General features: G+C 37.2%; 2 protein-coding genes across 3 annotated transcripts in view; both read right to left on the bottom strand.

Annotated features, from left to right (window-relative positions):
- Positions 1-12,055: 12,055 nt before the first annotated feature.
- Positions 12,056-27,896, bottom strand: part of LOC139736172 (uncharacterized) — a 58,848-nt gene continuing 43,007 nt past the window's right edge. The window contains exons 1-3 of one of the 2 annotated variants that reach the window (XM_071646906.1): positions 25,465-25,592; positions 17,050-18,381; positions 12,056-14,378 (exon numbers count right to left, since the gene is read on the bottom strand). In XM_071646906.1, coding sequence (XP_071503007.1) covers positions 13,585-14,378; positions 17,050-18,313 — 2,058 coding nt within the window. In that variant the 5' untranslated portion in view covers positions 18,314-18,381; positions 25,465-25,592 and the 3' untranslated portion in view covers positions 12,056-13,584. Of the gene's footprint in view, positions 14,379-17,049; positions 18,382-25,464; positions 25,593-27,896 lie in introns of those variants that run through there. The other variant, XM_071646907.1, reaches the window with a different exon arrangement.
- Positions 25,500-27,780, bottom strand: LOC139736209 (proteasome assembly chaperone 4-like). Its single transcript, XM_071646942.1, has 3 exons — positions 27,565-27,780; positions 26,673-26,748; positions 25,500-25,621 (listed from the first exon to the last, which is right to left on the bottom strand). Exons 1-3 carry the CDS (start codon positions 27,778-27,780, stop codon positions 25,500-25,502), a joined length of 414 nt encoding a protein of 137 aa, XP_071503043.1.

Below are 27,896 nucleotides of genomic sequence, written 5' to 3' on the forward strand. Positions count from 1 at the left end.
TGTCCCACATTCACTGCTCAGGTCCAAGGCAAAGTGCATTCACGCAGTTCACCGGAGTTGAAAAGCTATTGACATATTGTCCTGGCCACATTTGCTGTGACACCGTGATAACCAAACGATTTCCCTTTTCTATTCACAAGGATTCAGTAAAGACAGAAATGAAAGGGAACCCATATTTTCACATTTGCTTGGTCCGGATGATGGAAGAACAAAATACAGGACAAATGTGTTTTCATGTAAAACATGTATGCACTGTAAGGTTAATTTGTTAGTCCTTTCCGTCGTAACATTCCGTGTAGTATGTCATACTTGGGTCATGATGCCGGACCTGAGGCCATGTTGTGTTCTTTGGTTTCTCACTATTTTCAGTACATTTACTATTCACCATAGACTTAAACTACTTAGTGTGATTGGAAGCAATAATTTTAGTACCAGAAAATAGGCTCAGGGATAGGACAGAGAAGAATATGAAAAAGAGAAAGTTGATTTGGACGACAGAAAATGTATCAAAAGAGATCAAGCGAAATATAATCTGAATGAATTTTACAATGATTTGAAAGTTATGACTTCATTATTGTCAGAATATTAGCGACATAACGTCATATCGGGGGCATGTCGAATGTTTTCCGAATTTGTGTGATCACACAGTCTTGTGGAATTAGTTCGCAGTTCACTCGGCATTTATTTTGCACGTAAGGAGATATTTCTCTCTTTATCTTTTTTTTTTTTTGGGGGGGGGGGGGGGAGGGTTCTTTACTTTTCTATACAGTATCAACTTCTGATGACGTATAAAGATTGTGATTCTGAACATGTATCACCTAAAAGTGATATATATATATATATGAGAGATTTAGAGAATATGCTTTGTTTGAAAGATGAAAGCAAAGTAGTGACATTTCCAGGCACATAACTGGTAATATTGGAAATAGGCAATGCTACTGCTTATGGTAATGGCAGCTGTATATTTTCGAATGCAAGTACATTCCTTTTATTTACTAGACCAGCAGCACTAATACTGCAGCTGAATATGGGTTATCCAATCGTCTTGTCTTGTCCAGATGGAAATGGATCTGTAATTTTGTCTGTTTTTACTTTGATGCTCTCTGAAAAATTGTCTATTCTTCTTATCTTTCTATATTCCTGTGTTCAATATAAATTTGCCTATTGGAATTTAAGATTCTCCTTGAAAGCCCTAATAAAATTTCCCAAATAATTGAAATATTTATCACTTTGGTGAGACATCCCAGTTATAAAGAAGTTGGCAACCAGCTATTGTTCAGATAAGGCCATGAAAAGGAAGTCTCTCGATAACCGATTTGTTGATATCATGTACTGACATTGATATCGTCATGACCCAGAAATGAGTTATCTTGTCATAATATTCTCATCTCGAATAACCATTTCCTGTTTGATCGTTTCTGCGCATCGTTTATGCAGCCAGGTTTCGTATTTTTTCCTCGATTTTTGCAGTCCGTAACAATTTCAAGATCGAATATATGTGTGTGGAGTTCAGTAATCAAAACGTTGCAATAACGCTTAGCTATACGTATTTAAGTCATATTTAAGCTACTAAGTTTATGGGGTGGTATTAATTTTTGTGGCAATGTTCTATAGTAAGTGAAAAAAGAAAGAAAGAACAGTCTGCTATGACTATGAATATGAATAATCCACCAAAGATTAATCCAAGCAAGTCGTATTCAGCATTGCTATGTCTATATGCTTTTTTATATACTAATTGTATATAATGATTGTTCCCTCAAGAACACTCCAAATCATGATATCATTTTAAACGTTCGCACCCAGCCATGACAAACTTACCGCTAATTTTGCACCTTTATTATATACGTGGAAAAGCCGGGGGCACAGGGTAATGAGTTTGTTAACTGTGCTGATATCAATAGTGCTGAGAATGATGTTAATTAGTTTTTTGGTTGGCGTGTGGTGAGTGTCTTACCAGGATCATTAAGTATGTTCTTCCATCATTATTTGTGCCTTAATGTTGTTGTTCATGTTCTTGTTGTTATACTGCTAGAAAAATGTAAACTTTAAAACAAAACAGTGTAAAACGCAACATAGAATAAACTATGATATTCTCCGTGCATCTATTACATGTTCCAGCAAACTTGACTTTAGCAATATTGGAAAGATATCTTGATCTTTTGGAGAGCTTTGCTCATGATGTACGTCAATAAAGCAGTATACAGTACTATGAACTCGTTTGTTAATTCATTTCTTGTTATAAGCAACTCATGAACTCGTGCAAGCATTCAAACTCAAAAGTGCAGCTTGTCCAAAAAGGCTAATAGTTCAAGATGATTATAGTTTTGAAGCCATTTGTACTGTGTCTATGTGTGATCTGTAGGAGAAAGTATCTTACAATATTCTCAGCAATATCTTTTTTAATCTTGTTTGTCCTCTTTGTCCTATAAGGCCTACTACATTATTGGAAAAAAATGGTCGATGTAACAAATTTACTTCAGAGAAATCCAAATATCATGCGTGACTTGATTCTGTACATTATCTTGATCAACAGAAAAAGTCTGACGGTTGTGAATGTACGTCATTGTTAGCATAATCATGAATATTATAAGCATCATTGCAGAGGGCATCTATTGCCTAATAACTCGTCGTTAACGCTGAAACAATCGTGACGTAATAATCTATCGGCTGTCAGGATTTCGACTTGTTACCGTTGAAATTGAATCAGGGAAATATTATTTCTCTCCAACCTTCCTGGTGAAAATGAGCTCATTTGTTACAGTTTTTAAATGGAGAAAAATACAAAGTCTAATCATTGAAACCAGTGTTATTGTTTTACATGATGGAAAGAATATCTTTTCTCAATATAATATCCGTGCATGTTCAGGGTTGTTATACACCGGTAAGGTATTTTCACTTTATCTCTTAAAGTACGACATGTTTATGCAAACCAGACTTTATACATTAAGAGCACGTCAGTCCTTTGTTTTACATTAAACTCGCAATCGCGGATAAAAAGGTTAATAATTTCCAGTCAGAATAACCTTGTATCTATAAACCACATTATATTGCCAAACAAATCACAGATCAAGAATTCTAATGAAAATGACGACTATGACATTCGATGCAGTAAAGTGATGAAAATGAAGGCGGGAGCTTTACCAGCCATCGATATTACTTTGTGTCTAAAATATTTTGTAATTTTGAATTGATTTCCTGTATTTACAGAAATCGGTTGAATTTTTTCTATTGGTTTTGTGAAACATATCGGTGTATTCATTAAATGCAAGAAACATCAGCTGCTGCTTTACCATTTTCAATGTACGTGTATTTTCTCATTCATTCATTACCTACTTTCCATGTTTCATATTTACTGATCTATCAGTATCATTCAGTCATTCTTCAGCGCTCATTTTTTTATTTGTGAAGTCTTTCCTTTTTTTAATTCATCTGTTTGTTTTTCCATCATGTAATGATGGCGGCACATAAGGAACTGTAATTTGCAAGAACTTATATCGTAAGGATTTTTTTTAATTATCATTTTATCTTTACTGTAGATAAACGCCAGCTAGAAGAACACAACAAGAGAGTATTATAGCAAAATGAGTTACTATATCTCCATTAATGTTGAGATTGTTGCGATAAAAGCTGCTAAAAATAATAAGAAAATAACGAGAAAAAAAGGAATGTTGATCATAACTTCAATTATATTCATTGTTATGTTACAAGTGACTGAGGTATTCCGGGAAAGGATTTATTTCGCTCCATCTGATGATGGACTTATTTCAAAATGTTTAGAAATAGCGCCTAGCCCATTTTGCAATAAAACTCTTAAAATTCAGAGCTGTCATCTGTCAAGTATCACAGTGAAAAAAAAAAATCATGACGCAGACATGGCGTTAAATCACAATGTGTCATGCCCAAGATGACTCATATCGAGTAACCTCCTTGCTCATCGGTTAATTTAGCATTGCACCCGACAGGTTGGGGTTTGTGCCTCTTGCCTCACCATGTTCCATGTACCAAGGGCTCAGGGTGCACATCGATTATGCAATAGCGCCATCTCTAGTCGATCTCTCTCAACCTTATTTTTTACTTTGATTTACTAGTACATCTCTATAATTATTATGCACTGCGAGGATGACTGTCTGAATATGCCCTTGTTCCTAAGTACTAGCGCTTTGGGGGCTTTTCATGATACATACATTTATATAAATTTCGGTTGTTTATGTTTGGGGTTTTTTTTTGGTACCTGTAGTGTTTCATATTTCTTTTCCTTTTTTTTCCCCGATGATGCAAGCCGCAAGGCTTCGGATTGACAATTTAAAAAAAGAAATATCCCCTTTCATCATTTCTTCTGTATTTCCGCCTGCCGGCCAAACGTGCATGCCAAAATAAATGGCTTTAAAAAACACCCCCTGCTTCAAATAAGAGCAAGTGAATGTGTGTTGCAGGTTTCGTCTCACATCCCTGGTTTGTGTGTACTTGTGATCGCTAAGAAGTGTGTGTGCGTTAATCCTCTTGAGTCTCCTGTTACCTGCTGATCGAGGTGCTTGGTGATGTCAAGTTAGGACTAATACCTCATCACTGAAGAATGTGAGCCGCGATGCGTACTACAGCTCATGGAGCTACTACTATACTATCATAGCTAGCTATATACCAATGCCAAGGATATAACCTGAAAGCTCAGCTGAACATAGAATTATTTCTATGTTCAACTGAGCTTTCAGGGTTGGTTGGTCTTATTGAACCAAGGAAGTACGAGGCGCCGACTACACGAGTGGTTATATCCTTGGCATTGGTAGAGCTAGCTATGATAGTATACAGTACCATAGTAGTAGCCCCATGGTAGTATATGTATTGCGGCTCACATTCTTCAGTGATGAGGTATTGGCCCTAACTTGACATCTCCAAGCACCTCAGCAGGTAACAGGAGACTCAGAGAATTGTATATGTATGTCAACTGACGGTGTCATAACGCCTGATTCCCAATGGTATGTAGATAGTATAGATAGATATAGATGAATAGATGGATATAATGGATTATTGAATATCATATTATGTTCATTATATGCAATGTATTATGTACGATATACACTCATTCATAGATACATACATATACCTACATACATACATACATACATACATACATAGGACCTACATACACAATAGGCCTATATACCTACATACATATAACATATACATGGGCAGGTATATAATGGGTAGGTGAATAGATATAGATAGATAGATAGATAGATAGATAGATAGATAGATAGATAGATAGATAGATATAGATAGATCGACAGACAGACAGACAGACAGAGATAATTTAGATTTATGACATGCGAGTATCTTGCAGACATATGAACACAATCGCCACTCCCGCTCTGGGGGTCTATGATCGCAGCATTGACCTACACGTGTACTGGACATTCATGATAGCAGTCACACTTTTGAGCCAACCTCGCCCTGCCCCGGCGCGCCGGTCTTGTAGTCTAAGCTCGTGAATAACGTTTTACCTTTCTCTTGTATCGTGATTCCCAGACAAGACACAACCTTTTTCACAAATTGAGACTTCGGTAAAATGATCTCACCAAAATACATTTTATGCTGATAACAAGATGCAGCTATATAGGATATTGGTTATATATTAAGACAAATCAAAAATATAGACGAGCATGAGGGAATTAGCTTAATATAATTTAGACATTGTATTTTCCTTGAAAGCATTTCATGACTGATTAATCTGAGGATATATATTATAGGCCTATAAGCGTGTCAAGTGTAAACCCGGAGAACAGTCAACACGAGACAATTTTCGGTAGTAAATTTATATCTCGCTGCATCATCATCAGACGATTCATCTCCAGCATTCCAATCCTTCCCCACGTGTCATTCACATATCTAACCGCGTCTCGTCGAAGTAAACTACTTCCCCGACACGCGATCCACGGCTATACGTGGTGACGTGGAACCATTCATATTCTGTGAGTCACCACACCTACCGTCATCTCAGCTTCGCAGCCAGACAAGACAGCCTTGTTGAGGCTTCGCAGGTTCAGAGAAAGTAGTTCGGGCAGACGTGCTATAAATAGCCATATGACGTCATTTTTCTTCTTATGTATTGCCCACCTGTAGCTTCTATCCAATCGATTGAAATTGCCGTTTGTTTTTGAAACATTATTGTAGGAATCGAAGTGTTTGTCGTGCTTCTTCTTTGCTTTACTCACAGAATAGTTCACTTGAACTCTACCTTTGAACGTCGGAGGATCCAGGGTAGTAGCTTGCTTTTACGGAAATTTCGAAACTTGACAAAACTTTACCTTGTATATGGTGTCATTTTGTGTCAAAAGAACCCCGTTTCTCGAGATTTATTGACAAAGCTGCTCAGTATTCCACAGTGAGAAATAAATGAGTTTTGCAATGTTCCGTGTATTGATTTTATTCCCCTTTCTTTTCGCATTAACCCTATATATACCATTGCCCTACATGTTCGATGTATGATTATGAAGTGGTGCGCTTTTATCACAAAATGCAATCTACCACGTTTGAGCCCCTAATTCATATTGTAATTGCCTCTCCCATTACCCTGAGTAATGGTAACGTAATCTGTGTTATCCTGGTTTCCTAGTGTTCATCTCCTTGTAATGACCACATAATTATATTCATGACAACTATCAACTTGAAGAAATCGGTGAAGTCCAGTTCATTAGTCATCATGAAATTATTTCATTTAATTTTGTATAATGTCATTTCAATTTAGTTTGCAAAACTGAAGGATAATCGAATTAACGTACTGCACTCATCATCAACTATAGGAATAGGGGCCTACCCATGGACCATGGAATAACTAAGAGCTGTTAATGTTATTTCACTTTGTATCATCTCTTGCATACTCATTATAGTGACTGTTTCTCAAGGATTTTCACAAAGGGTTGACTTTACTTGCTCTTCAAAAATTATGTTTGAGGTTTTATTTAGACATAGGCCATATGAGCTAACTTGTTGAATTTTCATTGTTCATAAATTCTCGGTAAAATTTATCATGCTTTTCATAACTATTACCAAATGGGTTCCATTCTGTGTGTTTTTTACTTTTTTTAAAAAATCATGATACTTTTATTTGGGGAAAAGTCTCAAATGCATGCAAGATCTGCATGGAGGTAGCAGAGGAAGGGACTAAAAAGAAAACATAATACATGACTGCGTACTCTCACATAAACCCACACACAATCCGATGTTGTCGCATCACGGTTGCCACTTGAAAAATTCATCTATCCATCCCCATGAAAGATAAAAATCATGTGTAAACCCAACTCTGAATCTATCCTTCAGGCCTAAATATGAACGAAAATACCATCTTCTTTCTTCTCACTATTTCAGTTAAACAAGGAAATACATTCTTATCCTACGAGACAATCTGATAAATTTCATTTATATAATCCTAAAACAGTGAGGGCTCTGAAATCTATCAGACACACCGGACCCGATGTTTGGAACTCTCTTCCTTCTGAAATTCGAAGTTTAAAGTCCTTGTATTCTTTTGGAAAGCTGTAAAAACAATGATACTCTTTCGATATCAGTAATTTCGTTGTCATTGTTAGTGTATAATATACGAAATTCCTTCGTAGAAACTTCGCCGCATTTCATTTATTATGTTATCTATTATGTGACTCACGTAACCAACCATGAACTGTAACTGTTCACCTGTACCTCGTTGAGAAATATTTTGTCATGCCTTACTGATCAGTGATCCAGGTGAACTAACTTTGTGTAAGCCTTTAGTGAAAGCAGACAGACTTCTCATTTCCCTTTCTCCTTTTTTACTATCCTATCTCTTCGCAAGTCATCCCTCCCTCCTATTTTTTTTTCTATGTGTATTATGTACGAGGGCTGCACGCAAATCAAGTGCCTACTGAATTATTCATTGTACGGTTGTATTGCTGATACGTTTCTGCTGTACATTGTGTAAAGGCAATGAAGAAAAAATATTTTGTCAACAACTGATATTTATGTATGTATGGCTCCAACAATGTATGTATACTAGTATATACATCTACATGTATGTTCATGTACAATGATAATACAGGAATCAATAAATCAAATAAATCAAATCAAATCAAAATGAATGTAAATTTGCTTGCCCTCACTAATTGCTCTCAGTAATCTCTCAAGTAACATGAAACAAAAAACTGAAGTTTTAGCACAACTTATGAAACAGATACAGACACGGAAACAGACACACACACACACACACACACACACGCACTGCACACACACACACACATACACACACAAACACTGATGCATTGTACAGTATTTTGACATCACAAATGCTGCTCAATTTAGGAAAAAGGCAGATTTCTCATCTTGAATTGTCCATGACTGTAAATATAATTTGCTACAGGGAAATCTCACGCAAAAAAACTGACCTCTGATCCACAACATAAAAGTCAAAAGACATAAATTTCTCTCACAAATCTATGATCCTTTCACATCAGGCTGTGTGATATTGAAGAGAGGATATTTTCTTTTGTAGAAACAAGGACAAACGAACCACAAGCATTCTACATTTTAAAGGTCCTGCTTACCTTTGGGAGCAGTGATTTAAAAAATTTTCAAGATATCACATTTGATGCATATGTGTAGGTCTGTTGTATCACAAAACACCCTACCATATAACATTTTCGCAATAAAGCCTAAAATATAAGGAGATATCAGTATTTCTCTCAATAAACCATAGCTGTAGACGGTTTAGTCTGGAAACATTTTTATTACAACTATTGTTCACATTTTGTGCATTTAACAATGCTTAACATCGATTATACCGATTCAGATTTTTACAGTGGTTGTTTCTGTCCCTAACTCACATTTCAGAACTATTTTAAAGCAGTAATGCTGGGTTTTTGTTTCATCTGCAAATGGTAAATTATGCCTTTAATCAACTGTAACAAAATGTATCTTCATCAAAAAGTACTGATAGTTGTTGTTGTTGCTCACTAAATGTACCAGTTAATGTATTTTAGAATCAACAGTATTATCTGAGTGATACTTTCTCAACAGAGGACCCTATTTTGTTTAAATATAGGACTAATACTGTGTCTTGCAGAATGCTTCATGCATGTGGTGTGTTCCTCTGTTACCATTTTGACATAGAATAGGAGCCTAGTTTCCATCTTATTGACACGACAAACTAAAATAAAACAAGTCTTTTTCTGTAGTCTCAATCAATTGATCAAATGCCCTTGAATTCATTGTTTTGTGTATTTGTGAATAATAATGACAGATATTAAATACAAAATTTTCTGGTTTAATGACCTCTCTATACATAGTTTAACCTGTGTAACCAAGTTTTATGTACATAATGTGAATGCCTTTACACTGCAGCTACCATGCAGAACATTAAAAAGAAAATGATTTCATGGCGTACATGAAAGTGATTTACTTTCATTATTTTTTATTGGAAAACATACGACAAAATATCACATGTATATCTACACAATTATACAGTACTATATTTTAAGTGCAATTCCACATCCTATTCATGTTGACTACACTGGTAATAGAGTGAAATTGGATGACCAGAGTTGTAGAAGTTTCATCATTATCTGAAAAAAAAAATAGAAGTCATGGAACTAATAAAGTATCAGATGTTTCTACTGAATACTGGTAGTCATGTTGGTTGTATCCACACATATGCAAATTAGAAGATGAGAAAATGGTATCATCTCCCTCATAAACCATCTGTTGGTTTACACACAGAAACATTAAACATGCTATATTTAGGGATGATGGTTGTCTCCCCTTAAAGTCCTTATTGTTAGATGGGTTTGTTCTATTTTTTATTTCTTATCTTATTTTATTTATTTATTTATTTTTTTTTGTTTTTTTTTTTTTTTTTTTTTTTGGGGGGGGGGGGGGTTACAAGACTACAGTCAACCCTGCCTAAGTCAACCTCGCATAAGTTAAATAATTGCCACAGTCAAGGTCTTTTCAAGTCCTCTTCTCTTTATATTCTATTGACTTTAATCCCTCAAAAGCCGAATTTTCCCTTTTAAAGGCGAACTAGTCCCGGTAGTGTAGAGGGTGCTGTTGACGATACTGCCGATCACCGCTAGCATTGATACGAAGATTGCCGAAGTTGAGCTGTCATCAAGAGTAAAGCGTGTAGGTGTTGCTAGGTGACGTTGCCTTCATTGTCTTCTCTGCGCATCATGCAGTCTGTAGTAATGCCAGGATGTGTGCATATATGCTTCTTATTATGACATCACAAAAGAAGTTTGCTAAAGCTGTCATCACCCTCAGCCGAATCATGAGCTGAACTGTGACTACAGTGGACGGATTTCTACAGACTCGGGGAAATGGGTCAGTATCATCACAGTGTAAGCACTAAAGAGGAGTCAATAGCGTAGGTCTCTATAGCAAACTTGTGCCATGCGCCCACGTACGCATATTTGACTAAATCACCGGGACCATGTGCCTTTAAGTCAAAGCTATTTCTTCATTCAAATAGATTCAACTCAGTAAAGGTTGACTGTATTATGATTTTTAGCAAAGGATACATCTTCTGGTGGATTCTACGTCAAAAAAGGAAATTTGATGAAGAGTTTTGTACAGTTCAGTAGGTGACTTGCATGGTGATGACATCACCTCTGCAAATATTATAAGTATGTGGATTCAACTAATATCACTGAGTCATAAAAAGATGGGAAACTTCAAAGATTCCGTCACTTTCTGATTCTATTCTATATCTGTGCTTTCGATAAGACCTCTGCAACTCTGCTCATCTGGTTTTTATTCTAATTATTACAGCCAACTTGAAAATGCTGTGGAATTGTGCTTTCAAGCCAGCATACTGCTTACAAAATGAAAAACAATAATATGAATGGGAAATATGCTTAGAAATGATGGCTTTACAGTGCTCACTGACAAAGGAACCACGTACTCACTATGCACCTCATTTGTGGCCCTGTAGCCCTTATGCACAACACAGTCAAATGTCCTTCAGCTGTTAACACACTTTCATTTCACTGAGGGTTACTAGCATGACCTTGGTAGAAATTGCGAGCTGGCAGTTGCACTCCAATTTTGGCTGACCTAAAGTTTTCTCACAGACAAATTTTTCAACACATTTTCTCAGGGCTTCTGGCATGCCTACACCATGTTGAAATTCACATTTTGTCTCTGCTACACACACATTGCCTTTAACTGCACACTTCAGCTAAGTGCCAACTTCACTGACTTTCAGGTTTGAAAAGTGGCAAAATTAAAGTACCATGTCACTTCAGAAATAGAGACTTAACTTAAACAATCATCACTTGACATCCCAATTTGGCCAAAGAATAAAAAGCAAGTCTGTTCTGTTTATCTGCTTTCAATGTTTTTGTTGTCTGCTGAATATGACGTGTGTATGTGCTGGTATACCTTTGAAAAGCCTATGTCACGTCCTATCTCATAAACACAAAGATAATACAGTATAGTATTCTGGAATGCAAGCATCTAACACAGTATCTTTGATGATACAAAGCCACATTAAAAACTAGATATTGAAGAAGCAAAAATGAATTCAAGACCACTTGTTACTGCTCTTAACAGACATGAAAAGTATGAACATTAAAGGGATCGTATTATAGTTTTGGTTGAGACTTAACTTCAGGTTTTTATCATTTTTCGACGAGATATTTAGAAACCTCTTATGAAATATGAAATATGAAAGAGCATGTAATTCCAAGAGGGATTCAATGTTTATTTGATGAAAATTGGTTTTAAAGAGGCCGAGATATTGAAAACAGAGCGATCCTAATAAAGTGTGGGACCCACATTTTATTACGATCGTTTTGTTTTACTCTGTTTTTGGATGTTTCAGCTATTCCAAACTCGATTTTTATCAAATAAACTGTGAATTCCTCTTAAAATTGTATGCTCTGTACTATTTCATAAGTGTTTTCTTGGTATCTCGCAAGAAAGTTGAAGCCTAATTTTCACCTCCACCAATACTGTACTATCCCTTTAGCTTGTTTCCATGGAAACATTATATACCTGATTGCAGCTTTTACAGCTGTGTTTGACACTTACATACTAATTTCTTCAATTTTTTATTTTTATTTTTTTACAAAACTCCTATATGAGAACATTTGCATTTCACATAGAAAATTCAGTTTTTACAGGAAATAACTTGTCAGGAATCGAGCAAATTCAGTACTAGCTATAACCTTTCTTGAGAACAAGGCTTCATTCTGCGGAAAGTAAATGCTCAGGACAATTTCGTCTTCATATCTCTAGCCTTGGAAGTCAACATCAATGTTTGGGCTTTATCTTTTTCTCTTTTTTTTCACAAACCAAGAAGGCATCTCCACAGATACTAACTTGAAATCATGCTAAAACAAAACAAAACAAACCAAGCTATGGGACTGTTCCTCCTTTTAACAACTCGCGAAAGAAAATCAGCATCTAGACTTCTCCTTGTCACCGAGACTGACAAATGCCAATATAACAGGAAGTGATGACATATCAGATGTACTGTAAAACATGATATATTCGCGGCACGAAATTTTCTCGAATTGGAGCCAACGGCCTTTTCTGTGGCATGAAATTTTCGCAAATTGCCACTAGCATTCAATGCATAGAGTGTAGACAAGAAATTTCGCATGCATTTTAATTTCACGAAACTTGGCGCTCGCGAAATTCGCGAAATTAAAATGCACGCGAACATTCCTCGTTTTACAGTACACTGTACTCATAAAGTGAGAGACTATGGTAATCGTTTTGGGCAGCAGCATTTTGGTCATAAAAATTTATTCCAAGTTGACCACTGGTCATTACCCACTTTGTTAAGCATGAGACAAATTTGTCTAGTTTCCACTGATTTTGTTACAAAGTTACATCAATGCAAAAAAAGGGAACATCTAGAAACCAGTCACACACACAAGCTTTCACTTCGTTGGGTTGAAAATGATACTCGTGTATGCTTGATATGATATGTTGCCAAAGCTGAGCTTTAAGTTCTGGACGATGCAAGGTGGCGTATTTGCCAGCACAAAAACCCATTGAGACTGATTGCTGGTATGTCTGCTGTACCAAAGGGAAATAGCAGAATTGTGATCATTCTCCGCTACTTAAATATTTCTTATTGCTGGCATTGTAACTACTTTAGTACATTGTATAAATGCATGTTTCCAAAACATACAACGCACAAGAACACCTGATTACAAATATAAAATCCTGACAGATTGATATCTAAGCTTTTGAAATTGTCTATCAATACCTCTTTTTTTCTTTTTTTTTTTTAGAGCATGAAATGCAATTAATTGTCACCTGTACAGCACTGTTGTGTGCTACTAAGATTGGTAGCACATTTGGCCAAAATGGTGCAGTAATTTTCACTGGTTTGGTTTTCTTCCAAATTTCTTGTTTTATTTTCAATTTCACAGAATTTGAATGTCTTTTCCCTACCTCTACTCCATACCTTACTACATGGAAGGCTTTTTGGTGGGTACTTTTTGATTGTGTGTGTGCATTCTGCTTTTTTTCTTCACTCTTCGAATCATCTATCCATTTAATATGATCACTACTATTTCATCATTGATCTAACATGGTTGTCTAAAATCAAAACTTTGAATTGATCCTGATCATGTTCATGCGCAGTTCATGTTCTTCCTTCTTCCATCGATGTTCTTCCAGCAGCATGGCATGGTTGTCTTTCATGAATGACAACTTGACATCGTGTTCTTCTTGCATGAGCGCCAGACGCTTGTCAAACTCTTCTTGGAGCAGTCGCTTCTTCATTCTACCAAGACTCTCTTTCCTCCCCCGGAATCTTGCCCGCGTCGCTGCTTGAGCTGCATTACACGACTGACCGGCACGAGCATGCCGTAATGTCATCGTTTTCTGACTGGCTAACATCACATCATTACTTTCTGCAGACATTTGGATGTCCTCTCGCCCGTCAGCGCATGGCATCGCACGCACTTCTGTTGACTGCAACACATTCTGAAAGAGATAACTTGAATTGTCACGGGCCATTTGTCCATCACTTGCAGACTGCACAAGACCGTCCATGTGCATTGAGAGGTCTGTGCTGGCATCGCGCAAGGAAATGTTGAGTGGTGTGTGTCCACTGCCCCCTCCGCTGGGGCTGGGGGACTGGTGCAGCTGAGGGGAGTGCCCTCGCAGAGGGTGGGGTTGTGACAGGTGTGGCTGGCTGGTGGGAGTGGTTGGAGTCCGGGAGGATGGTGGGGCCAATGCGTCCTCCATGGAGACAGGCTCGGGACCATTCTGGTGGACGACTATATGGATACCTCCTGGCTCTGCTTGGTTTGTGCCAGAACTGCTGGCAGAGGAACCGCTGTACATGGCAGCATCATTGGTCACCTTCTCCAGCTGGATGACATCACCACCACCTACAAGGGCAGCAAACACGAAGATACAGAATAATCTTTGGTCAGAAAGACGAATTGCTGAATGATTTGATGATAACTTTATTCTCAAGAATCATCTCCGTCTGTAACCTTGTAAAATACACTGTATGATCCTGCTACCAGTCTAACAATAAGAGCTGCCAAATATTCACAATCTGATAGCAAAATCACAAAGGTTCCACAGAGCTATTTTGGAGACACTTGAGTGTTGCACACATCTCAACAGATAATAAGGACTCCACATCAGATTCCACATTACATCACATCACATCACATCACTTTCCATTTTGTTTTTGTTTTTGTGAGGATGTGAAAATACAGTTAAATTTTCAGAAAGCCTTTGGCAGAATCACTGAGACTTTGCAGAAATAATCTCAATGGAAATATCCAGCTTTGCTTCTTTATCATGCTTTACCATTATCTATTATACAATAAATAATGGACAATCTATGGATAACAATCAAGTTATTAGTAATTTAGGACCTTGTTATTATATTTTGATCTTATGACCTACAATGTAAAAAACATATGTTCACCAAGCCCTGTTCCAATTACTGGAGAACATGTAATATGAATGCTTCAATCATTTTTTTTTTAAAGTCATTGAATCATACATTTCTTGATTTACTTTGTACAACAGTGATACTGATCTGTGACCCTACAAATTTGTGATTGGCCATCTTTGCACGCTATTTAAGTCATTCTCGACATAAACACTTCCACACATTGACTGATCACTATGACGATGCACTGCCAGGATTCAAAGCTTCTATGTTCAATTCTAGTATTTTAATCACTTTTGCTTTGAAACACATTCAACATTCGTCAAGATTTCCACAAAACAATTCCAGTCCAAACCAGAGATACATGTATGATGAGCCATGGATCAATAAACTTGCAAGAGATTTTTTTTTTTTCTTTTTGTCTGCCTCTTGGCTACTAAGATTAAACACAATGCAAGGCAAATCACAGATAGTTATGAACAGAAAAAGGATAAAAACCTACTGACATGCAACAAGCACATGAACATATTTGTTGAACACTTAATTAGTCAAGCAAACTTGCTCATTTCATTATCAGAACATCAATAACCCAGGTAACTGCAGGCACACTAATATCTGTTACATATCTTCTGCTGAGCACCACATACAAATGTAGTTAATACAGAGCAAAGCCAACATCATGAATGTACTGTAGTAAAAGAGATTTCTCACTGGATTCTCTTCCCTTAGTTAGCATTATTTTGGTATATTACAAAGGTTCATTCAAAACATCTGTCTGATTTTCAGATGCATGCAGCTGTATAGTGATTGAATTATTTATGTAAAGGTAAGTAAACGGTAATTTTTGTACATATTGTTTATGTCTTTGTATGTTCAAATCATTCCACAAAAGTGTCCTTAAACCCCCCCCCCCCCCCCATCACAAAAAAGGAAAGAAAAGAAAAGAAAGAGAGCATTTAAAGTAGCTCTTTGGTCAAAGGCTGGTGCAGCTTTCATAGATTATACCTTCCTAATGTTTCCAATCCATATGTAGGTATTCTAAGTGGAATATATATGTTTCAAGTGAGTCAATACCAGCATATATTTACTATTCATGGACTCATTCATATTCCCATTTCAATCAAGTTACAAGCCTCATCTTCATAGAACTTTGGGACAATAAATTTAACAACAATGAAATGTCTCCAAAAAAGGAAGTTAACAGAATCTCATTTCCGTACGTTCTACTACTTCCTCAAGATCCCTCTGTTCATCCTCTACAATGCAGTTGCCTCCTGGACCTCACACTTTTTCTAAAATTGCCCCTTCTCTCTGGAATTCTCTACCTGCCTATACATATCGCCACTTCTGTTAATCAATTTTAGACTGTGCTGAAAACTCATTTTTTTTTAGCAGATAGTCCTTTGGAATGGTCCAGTTGTGGGTTGGTAAATGGAGGTGCACACTGACTTTGATTTTCAATATCTATTTATTGTACTTAAATACAATGTATCTATTATTTGAATCATATATTTCTGTTAAATTTTTTTATTATTATGGAGTAAATATTAATTTTCCAGTAAACTATGCATTTAGAAACATCTGTATTTAGCACCTAATAAATGTATGAGAGTATTATTATTTCATTATTATTATTATTATCATTACTATCATTATTATTATTATTATTATTATTATTATCATTATAATAATTAACAAGTGATCAATGATAAAAAAAGACTTGTTGGAGCAATTAAGCGATCAGTTTGTAGGTAGACATTGTACTGAGCATATCACATATTTGTCATCAGGGTGTGTAGAAGTATACATTGATGAAGAAGAATATAAAGAACAGCTGTTTATGACAAACTTGAATTGCTGACGAACTAAGGCCCAAATAACAAAACCTGAAATTTAACTATTTTGCCATAGCCACTATGTTCATCCTGTGTTTTGAAATCATTGTAAATCTCTATGATTGCAGTAACCCCCCTAAAAACTGAACTGTTTACAGCTGACCGAGTGTTGCCTTGCTGAGCACTGACACTGTGATGATTGGAAAAAAATACAAGGTTGTAACAGAAGTACATAATGAACTGGGGATGCATTCTGAGAATGAACGAACTTTATAAATGTAAGTAACCACAATTTGCTGCTTCATTCTCACTTACCACGAGTCCCTGATCCTGTCACTGCTTCTCTGTCTGTCAGCTCAATGGGCTTTCCTCTCTTGGCGTCAGGTGACCTCTCAATGACTGGAGCGCCCTCTAAGTCATCCAGTGGCAAGTCTTCATGCTCTTCTTTGATTTCAATAATATCCACATCAATGGGTTCCTGTCGAATGGAAGTAGCGTGTCCCAGGCGAGAGTTCTCAGCACTGGACGGGCGCGGCAGAATTCCTTCTGGAGTCGGCAGAGGAGATGTGTGCAGGGAAGAGGTCTGTGATGGCACCTGACACATGTCTGCTGGCAGGTAGCTGGAAGCCTGCAACATTACGGGATAGGCAGCTGATGATGGCTGGACGGATTTTGCTGCTACCCTTCCCGATGGAAGGCTGGTGTCTGGTCGGGGACAAGGTCTGCGGGATGAAATTTGTCCCCTGAGATGCCCTGATTTGGGAATAAGTAGTGGCGGGGTAGGAGGTGTGGTAGCCTTTGCTATATTTGGCCTCTGGCTGGCAGATGGTTGTTCAAGAGGATCACTAAGTAACAAAAGTCCTTGCTGTCCTGAGAATGATCCTTGCATGGTTATGCCAGTTTTGCTTGTCAGTGACTGAATATGAGAAGTGGACTGCATCGTCACTCTGGGATTCTGAGGCACATCATCTGCATGTGTCAGCATAGAGGGCGTCCCAGCAGTGAGCATTTCCAGAGGTTGGCCAAAGTCAAAGACATTTGTGGAATTGGCTTCCCTAATTTTCATCTTCAGCTCTTGCACGTCTCTCTCCTGCGACCTGTTCAACATGTTCATGATGCATGTCTTGATCTCCCTGGCTGTCCTCGGCGTTGTGATGCTCTGAGTTCGGTTGAAGGCCCACATCATGTTGGACCAGGCTCTTCTCTTCATCTTCTGCGTGTCGCCATCCTTCAGCTGTGAAAACAGCACCATGCAATTCTTGGCCAGGTTTATGAGGACTCTCTTTTCATATGGCGTAAAGTTGGTCTTAAAGGAGGGCAGCGAGGAGTTGTTGTTTGTCCGCTTCTTAAGCGACTTGATCAAAATGTTTTTGAGGAATGACTTGAGTTGCTTGGTGGATCGCCTGATGGAGGTCCTGGCATTGTACTGTGAGGTAATGGTCTCCCATGTATCCTTGGAGACCCTCTTTACTTCTCCAGGTTGCAATAAATCTGGAGCCTGTTGTTTCACCAGGTCCATCAACACCTTCTTTTCACTAGCAGCCATCCACGGCCTCCACTGTGCTTGTGCGGTGTCCATGTTGCAAAAATCAACTTGCACTCATGGCAGTCAAGTTAGGAGCTTCCCTATATGTAGAATCTCAAGCCCTGCAATTCAGAAATGTCATCAGAGAGGACAGAAATTGTCTATAAACCTTCTCACAATTCATGTAATCACAACTGTCTGGTTTAGACAAGCTAAAATGCTTGTGATTTCCAAGTAATAAGAGACAGCTGTACCAGAATCACTAGCAAATCTCTCAACATAGGTGACAGAGAGCTGTCCTGTGCACTCACTCATGTATTGGGACACACTCATGCACTGCAAGAATCCCAGTGGTTGTAACTGCATTCAACCCAGTTCGCATTCACATGCATTTATGAGAGTTCACACACTGGGTTGTGCACTCCAGAGCATTTCAAACACACACACACACACACACACACACGCACACACACACAGGACTCACACAAGCACACACTAGACATACACAGACACACATCAAATATGCACTCTGTGTATCGGTGCACTCCTGTGCACACCGCAGTGGTGTGTACCTGCAATCATACACACATAATGCCCTGATCTGCGCTCTCACACACAGCATGGATACACATCATGAATAGCAAGCAGGAAGAATCTATTTAGTATATAAGGGAATGCTAAGTATTCTAAAGCATTCGCATGCCTTTGTCATCATCTGCTTTCCTGCTGCCAGACAATAAATCACATTCTTTCTTCCAGTGTTAAAAGCAAACTGCCTTTAAAATGTTTTTGATACCATGAGTTCTTGCACTGTTTTGACTGAAAAACTCTGTGATCATGATGATACAAGCATATTGCATTCTCGATCTTTAGTCATAATGACAATGAATTCACAAGTTGATGACATGACTGATTAATGGCTAGCAGCTTCCAAACTTCTACAGTGTATTAATTCCACAGAAAGTACAGGTAACACAGCTAGCCAACATGTTCTGGTGAGACTACTCGGAGCATCTATTATACTGAGAAAATGGTTTCTTCTTCATGTATAATTGGCTGATTAAGAGTAGTTTCTTATACTCACATAATGTTGCATTTTCCTGTTAAATGATTGAGGGAAACTGCATTCTGCTTATAAATGACATTTTCAATTCTATTTTCAAAATTGTATGTGAATGGCTAACATCGCTGGTCAATAGTTCAGAAATTTTGAAACAGTTAAAGGAGACATCCAGATGATTTTCAGACTTTTGCATTTTAAGAACATCTGTATGAGTTGGTTACACTGGGTACCAGGTATACAGAGTTTCAGAATTAATATTGATTGGGGTGAGGAATAAGAATGTTTTCAAAATTCATAATAAATCACAATGAATAAGGATGGTGACATGGCAGCTTCATATGAGATGCATGATTGGGTGCTCAAGGAAGCAGCACAAAAGAAGAAAGCATGCATAAATTGTACACAGGTGAACTTCTTAAGGAAGTGATATTGTAATGGAATTACATTGCTACATTACTGAAATATGTGAGCCTCTATGTCATCATCCTTGTTCAGTACATTACTTTCTTTCTTTCTTTCTTTCTTTCCTTTTTTTTTTTGGGGGGGGGGAGGGTTCACAGTTTTGATTTATAGCCTATGCTCCAGGACCACAATAACATTCACAACTCTGTATGTATGGCACTTCTGATTAACGTACAACCTGATATGTTACAAATTGTACATCATATTAATTGTCTCGAATGCCCCTTTAGGGAAATCAATCTTATACTTGAAGTCTTTCATGTCCATGTCAATCACTGAGATGTAGAACAAGGCCAAATTTACCTTTCTGACAAAATTGCAAAAATTCGCATATCATGGACGACAATGGCAAATTGCATAACATGGTCGACAATGATAACAAAAAGGTGTGTATAAATGTAAGATCATAAATTATTGCAAATACAATGGTTTGCAGGCTGTTTATCCTTCAAAGTGGCTGTCTTTATTTTCCCTGTCATGCAAAAGTATGCACCTGAGTGGAAGCATGGAGTGACATCAAAATCATACATGTTCTTCTCCAGATTATTAAAAAAAGAACTGGTGAAATTCTGGAATCTGTCATTAGCTAATCCTCTGACCTCTTTGTGAAAACTCTCCTAATTGAGGGAAAGTTCCTTCCATCCAGTACTAACTCCACCCAGGGAGGTGCACCTCCCTGCTCCACCTAACATTTGAACATGATGCCCATCAAATTTAGATGGGACTGCATTTTTAATGATCACAGCAAGGAAAAAAAATTTTGGGTAGTTAAAAAAAAAAGTATATATCTACCTATGCCTCCTTTCTCTGAGCCAAATTTGAACAAAGTCCCATGTGTGCAGCAAACTTTATAGCTGAGCTGAAACATGTTGGTTTACTAGGATTCCATATACACAAAACACATTCAAAATTATCCCATGTCTTTTATAGGAATTTGACACTTCTGTATTAATACTTCAGTTTATCTCTGTGGAAAATTCTTTACAGTACAGAGGGAGATTTTTACCCTTCTAGCCAGTAAAGATAAGTACAGCTGTACAACCATATTCCATTAACACTTTGCACACTAAACTTTACATCAAAGTGACACAAATTACATATTGTATGCCTTTTCTTCAGTTGCTCACTCCCATAAATTATTTCTTATTTCAACTCAAGTGTCATCTCTATGATGAGTTTCTGCCATATGGAGAGCATATTTTGCAGAGTTTACGATGAATGTACTTACAAATCTAAAATCTTACCAAAATGTTGTGTCTTTATATCCCCCCCCCCCCCCCTCCCCTTTCAATCATACAGAATGAATGTATGTAAACTGTGGTAGTAGAAGTAGTAAGAATTCTGGTCTTTACCAACAATCATAAGTTGTATCAGGGCTCGAAATAAGATTTTTGAAGGTAAAGGCCATTTTAATTCACTTTTGGCTTGGGACAAAGTGGCCTTGGATGCCCCAAAATTTCAAGGGCCACTAAGGCCATTCAAAAGGGCATTATGACCACTTCTAAAGGCATGGTGTAGTTTTGGTTGAGACCTTATTTCAGGTTTCTAATTCTAGCATTTTTTGGTGAGATAATGAGAAATCTCTTAGATGAAATTTCAAAGAGGTTGTAATTCGAAGAGGAATTCAGTGTTTATTTGATGAAAATTGGTTTTGAAATGGCTGCGAAATCTAAAACAGAGCGATTCTAATAAAAGGTGGGACTCACCTTTTATGACAATTTTGTCTTGTTTTACTTTGTTTTTGGATGTCTCGGTCATTTACAAACCGATTTTTCTCATATAAACTTTGAATTCCGTTTAGAATGGCATGCTCTGTACTATTTCATAGTGGTTTCTTGGTATCTCGCAAAAAGTTAAAAGCCCAAACCTCATCTCCACCAATCATACCATCCCTTTAAAGGGCAGCTAATTCTGGTCATAAAAAGGGCACCGAGGCCATTTTTTTTTTCTAAAATGAAAAGTGGCGCAATGTAAGGCACTTTGGTACCAGAAACTAGCAATATCGCATACGTCTAAAGTCTGAATAAATTCATTGGCCTTTTGATGTGCGTGATAAGAACAGCGAAACGATGGTCAAGAGAAAAGGAGCATGACAGCCAATAGAAAAAGGGCACATCTTAGACTACAGGGCATGACGGCCAAAAGAAATAGGGCAGGTAAATTTATGGCCTTGAGAATATGATTTTTCTGGGGGGCATCACAGCCAATCAAAAAGGTAACGACAGCCATGGCCATCGACGGCCGTTGATAAATTGCATCCCTGTCGTATTATACGGTTTAATGCAAATTTACTATCATCAAATCAAAATGTACGCCATACAGATACCATGAAAATACCAATCTTGTCATGACTCCTACTTAACAGATATCTCGTAAAAACTAAGAACTAGAAATGTCGCTATGGCGACTGGTATGCCTCCGCCATAATGCATGATTCTCCTAATAGGTCTACATAGTACATGTGGACAATGTGTGATTAAACATTTTCACAAAATTGGCAATATATTAAAATGACAAGTTTGTCACAAATGTGTTGAATGTTCACCTTCCTTGACCTCGGTTTAATTGGATGAATAGGAGAGCATGTATTTGGAGATTTAAGGACTTTAACTTGACTTTGACCTATTCATACATTTATGCATTGAGTAATTTTCAAGGTACCGGTATGGAGAAAAAGTGCAATTTCTGTACTGAATAGTAAATTGTTACCATTTTCATCTGGCCTTTGACCCTAAAATTCATAAGATAATCACTTTCAGGTAGAACATGCATAATCATGTAGTCATACCTGCCAACATTTCAAGATGAAATATCTTACTCGTGGATTGCAAAAATCTTATTTTATATGCAAACTGAAGCTAAAAATCTTACTTTCAGTCAAATCTTCAGAAAATACACATGAAAAGTATATCTAAATATCTTTTGAAAATCTGATGTCTCTGACAGAAAATCTGATTTTGCTATTTTTAACGTAAAAAATCTTACTGAATCTGATAAAATCTTATTAGTTGGCAAGTATGTGTAGTAAGTTTCAAGATAACTTGAGCCACTTCCGAGATATGGAGGAAAAAGTTAGTTCAGCACTTTCACTTGATCTTTGACCTTTTGACCTTTGAAGCAAAAAAAAAAAGAAAAAGAAAAAAAAAACTTTCCAGATAATTTCTATTAGGTTACACATGCATACACCAAGTGTAAAAAAAACATAATCCTGATGGCATTGCATAAACATGAGGGAAATAGTAAAATTTTGAAGTGTTGCACTTGACCTTTGACCCCTGATCTTTGACCCCATGAACCCTACATTCTCTAAATAATCACTGCCAGTCAGTACATAATATGTTCCATGAAGATACCTTGAACAATTTTCCAAGGTACGGAGAAAAAAGAAGTTTTAATATTTTTACTTGACCTTTTGACCTTTGACCTCATGACCCCAAACTTTCACCAGAGAATCTTAATTGGGTAATACATGTATACACTAAGTTTCAAGAAAATATCTTCAGGCATTGCATAGATATGGTGGAAATAGTGAAATTTTATGTATTTGACCTTTGACCTTGAGCATGTGCACCCCTAAGTTGATAGGCACAATTTCACCCCCTAATACACAGACATGCCAAGTTTCATTAGGATACCTCAACAGGTTTTGATAGTTGCCTTGTCCATGTAATTCATTACGGACGGACGGAAGGACGGACGGACGGACGGACGGACGGACGGACAGAAGGACGGAAGGACGGAAGGACGGACGGACGGACGGACGGACAACCCGAAAACATAATGCCTCCGACAGGCGGCACCACTTCGTGGCGGAGGCATAAAAAACATGAAAATATATAACATATGAAAATGAACATGGCACACTCCATAACTACAGCATGCAGTTATGAAGAGTTTAAATGCAAAAACAGACTACCCATTTTTATCGATTTGTGATTTAACCTGCTGAAAAACAGAATATGATTAAAACATGTGACAATTTTAATATCTCAACAACAGTTTCTTGTTAAAGGACAAGTTCACCTTCATAGACAAGTGGGTTGAGTGAATGCAGCAATATTAGTAGAGCACATCATTGAGAGTTTGAGGAAAATCGGACAATCCGTTCAAAAGCTATGAATTTTTGAAGTTTCTGCTCACTCAAGGCTGGATAAGAAGACTACTATAGCTTGTGATGTCACATGAGTACAACGATATAAAGAAAGAATAAAGAAAATTCAACATATTTTCACTTTTCTCGCATAACAAAAGAACACTTGACCTCTCTCTTTCAGAAGGCAGGGGGAATAATATTACCCTTAACATATGTCAGTAACAAGTCGAAGAAATGTGCACTTTATTCAAAAAGTAAAGTTTTGTGAAATTCTCTTTTTATTTTCTTTATATGGTTGTACGCATATGACATCATACACTGTAGTAGTCTTCTCATCCAGCAGTGACTACGCTGATACTTTAAAAATTCATAACTTTTGAACGGATTGTCCGATTTTCCCCAAACTTTCACTGATGTGTTCTACTAATATTGCTGCACTCACTCAATCCACATGTATATAAAGGTGGACTTGTCCTTTAAGTAACACGTGTACAATATCAATGCGAGGATCTTATTTTTTGCTATTTGACGATGACGTTACTTCACAAAAAATTAAAAATGGCATACCAATCTATGTTTGCAATATACTTCTTCATAAAATGATCACAGTTTAAAACTCTCAATAGATCAAAGTAAGCAAACTGAACAAATACAGAGGAAAACAATAATGTTTAATATGAAGAGATGCACAAATCAGCCACTGCTATTGTAATAAGCAATACACTTCTTTGTCTCCTGTAACTCATGTTAACTGCATGCAACCCAGCAGTCATGCAGCTTTCTATTCCACTGGCAATATCAAGGCAACTTACTTACACTTCTTTTTTCATACTATAGCCTGTTCAGGCCACCAAAATCATTAAATTTCTTCTCTTTTTTTGTGGCCTAAGAGTATTTGATAAAGAAAAATATAACAAAATCAAAAATATATAATATCAAAATAATAAAATAAACCATGATAATCATGTGAAAATTGACAGATATGATAAAAAGGTTAAATTAGCATGTACTGTGACTAGAAAGAAAAATACTTAGAATTGAAAGAGTTTACATACAACAAAAAACAAAAGCAAAATAATCATAAAGCATGGCAGTAATGGTATGACAAAGGGCTTCAATATACTGTGACTACAATTGTATGTCCACTAAGTCTAAAATATTCAACATTGAATTGACGCATAATATCTTCTATGAAACCATTTATTCACCACATGACTATATTCAATATCTAGTTCCATCACTGGAAAGATAAGATTTGGTCCTAAAATTTGGTATAAAAAAAAATGAAAATAGCTTAGCCAAATTGGCTGTAATATAGATGAAGAAAACTGGTCTTGGCTGTAAAATAGGCCACGGAAAATGGCCAAGAAAACTAGTGGCCACCTGGCAACCCTCGTTGCAGAAACTAGCTGAAATGCATTGTTGAGGTTTTTGTTAGGGGTATTTTTTGTTAACAGTGTCCATCATATATGATATTTACGTAATCCATGTACTCTATTAATTACAGTAAACCAGGTAATCAATGTACATCATTAGTTGCATACCAGGTAGCTATAAAAATGTACTTGTGAAACGGCAGACACTTACCGAAATTGATCAGATACTGGGTTGTCAACTAAATATCAAAAGCACTGAGGATTGGCCTTGAGTTCCTCCTTGATCCGTTTTTCAACTAGAGAGACCAGCATTTGATCCATCAAGGGAAGACTGCAGCTCACAAATACTTGCTTTCCAGTTGACTTTGCTATGATAATACATGAAAACAAAGAGAAGACTTGGTACCATGGAAACTGGCCTGTTGAGCATTCCAGCAATATATACATGCAGTGCTATTTCTAGACATCTCTTTCCGCTAATAATATGTCTGTCAGAAATAATTCTGTAACCAAAGTATTAAACAGCTTTTCAACATTACCCGGTCTTTTTTTCCCTAAACATTACCTGATCTTAGCTGTGTTTACAAGCTCTCAAAGTTTTGAAGGCAAGGATTAGAGCAACACAAAACACAGTGTACCAAATATCAAAATCAGAACTTTGTGGATTACCTTGAATTGCAAAAGACTTGGCAGAACCATGTTCTTTGCTTTCCATTTTTTCTTTCTTTTTTTTTTCTCTGAAAGAAACACCTAACAGACTTCTTGTCTTAGTGTTTGTCCTACCACAACAATTTTGTCTTTCGACTGCCCAACAGCACTTCTTTTATTTGATACAAATTAATACATTGAAGTCTTCATATTTGATATATTGTAGTATTTTATTTACTTGCTGGAGTTTTTGTTGTTGTTGTAGTTGTGTTTTTTTTAGGGGGTGGGGAGGTCTTTTCTATTTTAGCCAATGGACTACATGTATGCACAAACTCATGTATGAACCCCTCTAGTATTAACAAGGCTTATAGATGTGAGATATTATGCTGGAGACCTTACTTTTGTCCTTTATGAATGGAAAAGTGCTTCTGCTATTCTGTATAGTTTCACATGAATACAGCAGGATACTGGACATTGTTTCTTTTTGTTTGTTTTGAAATAAGATTGCAAAACTGCATACATACAACAACATTTTAGGGACAAAGACACAACCATCTAAATTTATGCACGGAAGAGACATACAATATGGTAGGCATGCCTAATCATAATGACAATAGTAACTATTGTCACAAATGGTGGCCAAGATGAGCTTAACCCATTGAGGACGGGCTGATTTTACTATAACACGCATTTCCCACAGACACCTGCCCGAGTATACTCCGGACTTGTCCTCAATGGGTTAAAGTGACATGGTCATTTACATAGACTCACCTAATTTCTGTGCCAGAGTGGATGGCTGCGTATTGGCAGTATCACCAAGCAACATTGCTGCGCTGGGAACTTTGTCCTATTGAAAAGATAAAAGAGAAACAAAACAGTTTGAGAACTTTTTTGCACATCATGATTTGATACATCTTGCATACAGTAATAAAGATTTTTTTTTTTCTTCTGAGAAACAGCATACACTGACCAACATTGTGGAAGCTTCTTGAAAACTTTTTTCTCGAGACAAAGCCACAAAAAAGTATGACCAAAGCAGCTGTTTTGGATGCCCTATTTGATGGTCTAATTGGTCTAATGAACAGTAAATTGTCTCATTTCATTACATTCAACAAAAATGTTAGATTGAGATTTCTCATGTCCAAGTTATTCTTGTCATATACAGTATGTTTAAACATTAAGGCTTATAGACAGCCCAAGAAAAACAAAAAAATCGCAGAGCTTCCACTGCCCTGAAGTGGGCCTTGGACCCCAGCCACGTATGTGTTGTGCCTGTGCCCATGATGTGCGCTACGAGCACATACAGTAATACTCTGTGTTTGTCTGTGCCATAAGAGTCTCTAAATTGCAAGAGGGTCCAGGCAGGAGAATCTCCTGTTTAAGAGATGTTTGGGGTTGGAGTCTTGGCTCTGGTAGAATATTGACTAGACACAGTAATTTCTTGAATACTCTGAATGAATACTCATATTCTGTGTTTTTGCTTACTATCATGATATGTAGATAAGAACTAATTGTAGAATCTTTTCCACATTGACTTTCTTTTTTCCACAAGCTTATATTACATTTAAAGCTTAAAATACTGAAATACTAGAATTGTGGAACTGTAAGCCTTGACTGCTGACACTAGCAAATGCAATTTGGACAAAATGACCGGTCCACTTACACATCTTGTATTCAAAGCAACAGCAAGATTGGACATACGAGCAGGTTTATTCCCAATCCACAACAGAAAGCTGTCCATGAGCTTGGTCACATGAAAGAAAATCTCAGTGTCGAGGAGCTTCTCTGAGAAACTGTGCACAGCCAGTCTGCACAGCGCTGGATCGGCTGATGCCACCTCTCGCTCTGTCCCGTTACTGTCTAATGTTGATGTTGCCATTGGGAAAAGATAGAAGCTTGGCGAAGCAGTGAAGGACCATCTACTTGCAGGTGATATCCTTGAGAAACTAGCAGGTACCTCTGCTTGTCTCTGGAGAGCTCTTGTAATTGACTATC

This window comes from Diadema antillarum, unplaced genomic scaffold (genome assembly GCF_040938485.1).
Source record: "Diadema antillarum isolate AM-2024a unplaced genomic scaffold, OU_Dant_1.0 seq00000633_RagTag, whole genome shotgun sequence".
Lineage (NCBI taxonomy): Eukaryota > Metazoa > Echinodermata > Echinoidea > Diadematoida > Diadematidae > Diadema > Diadema antillarum.

Coding starts and splice junctions, on each gene's coding strand:
- LOC139736209 (XM_071646942.1), bottom strand. CDS start 27,780: ATGGCAACATCAACATTAGACAGTAACGGGACAGAGCGAGAGGTGGCA. Junction 26,749..27,564: donor TTGCTTTGAATACAAGATGT/GTAAGTGGACCG, acceptor TCTTTTCAATAG/GACAAAGTTCCCAGCGCAGC. Junction 25,622..26,672: donor CACTCTGGCACAGAAATTAG/GTGAGTCTATGT, acceptor GTATTATCATAG/CAAAGTCAACTGGAAAGCAA.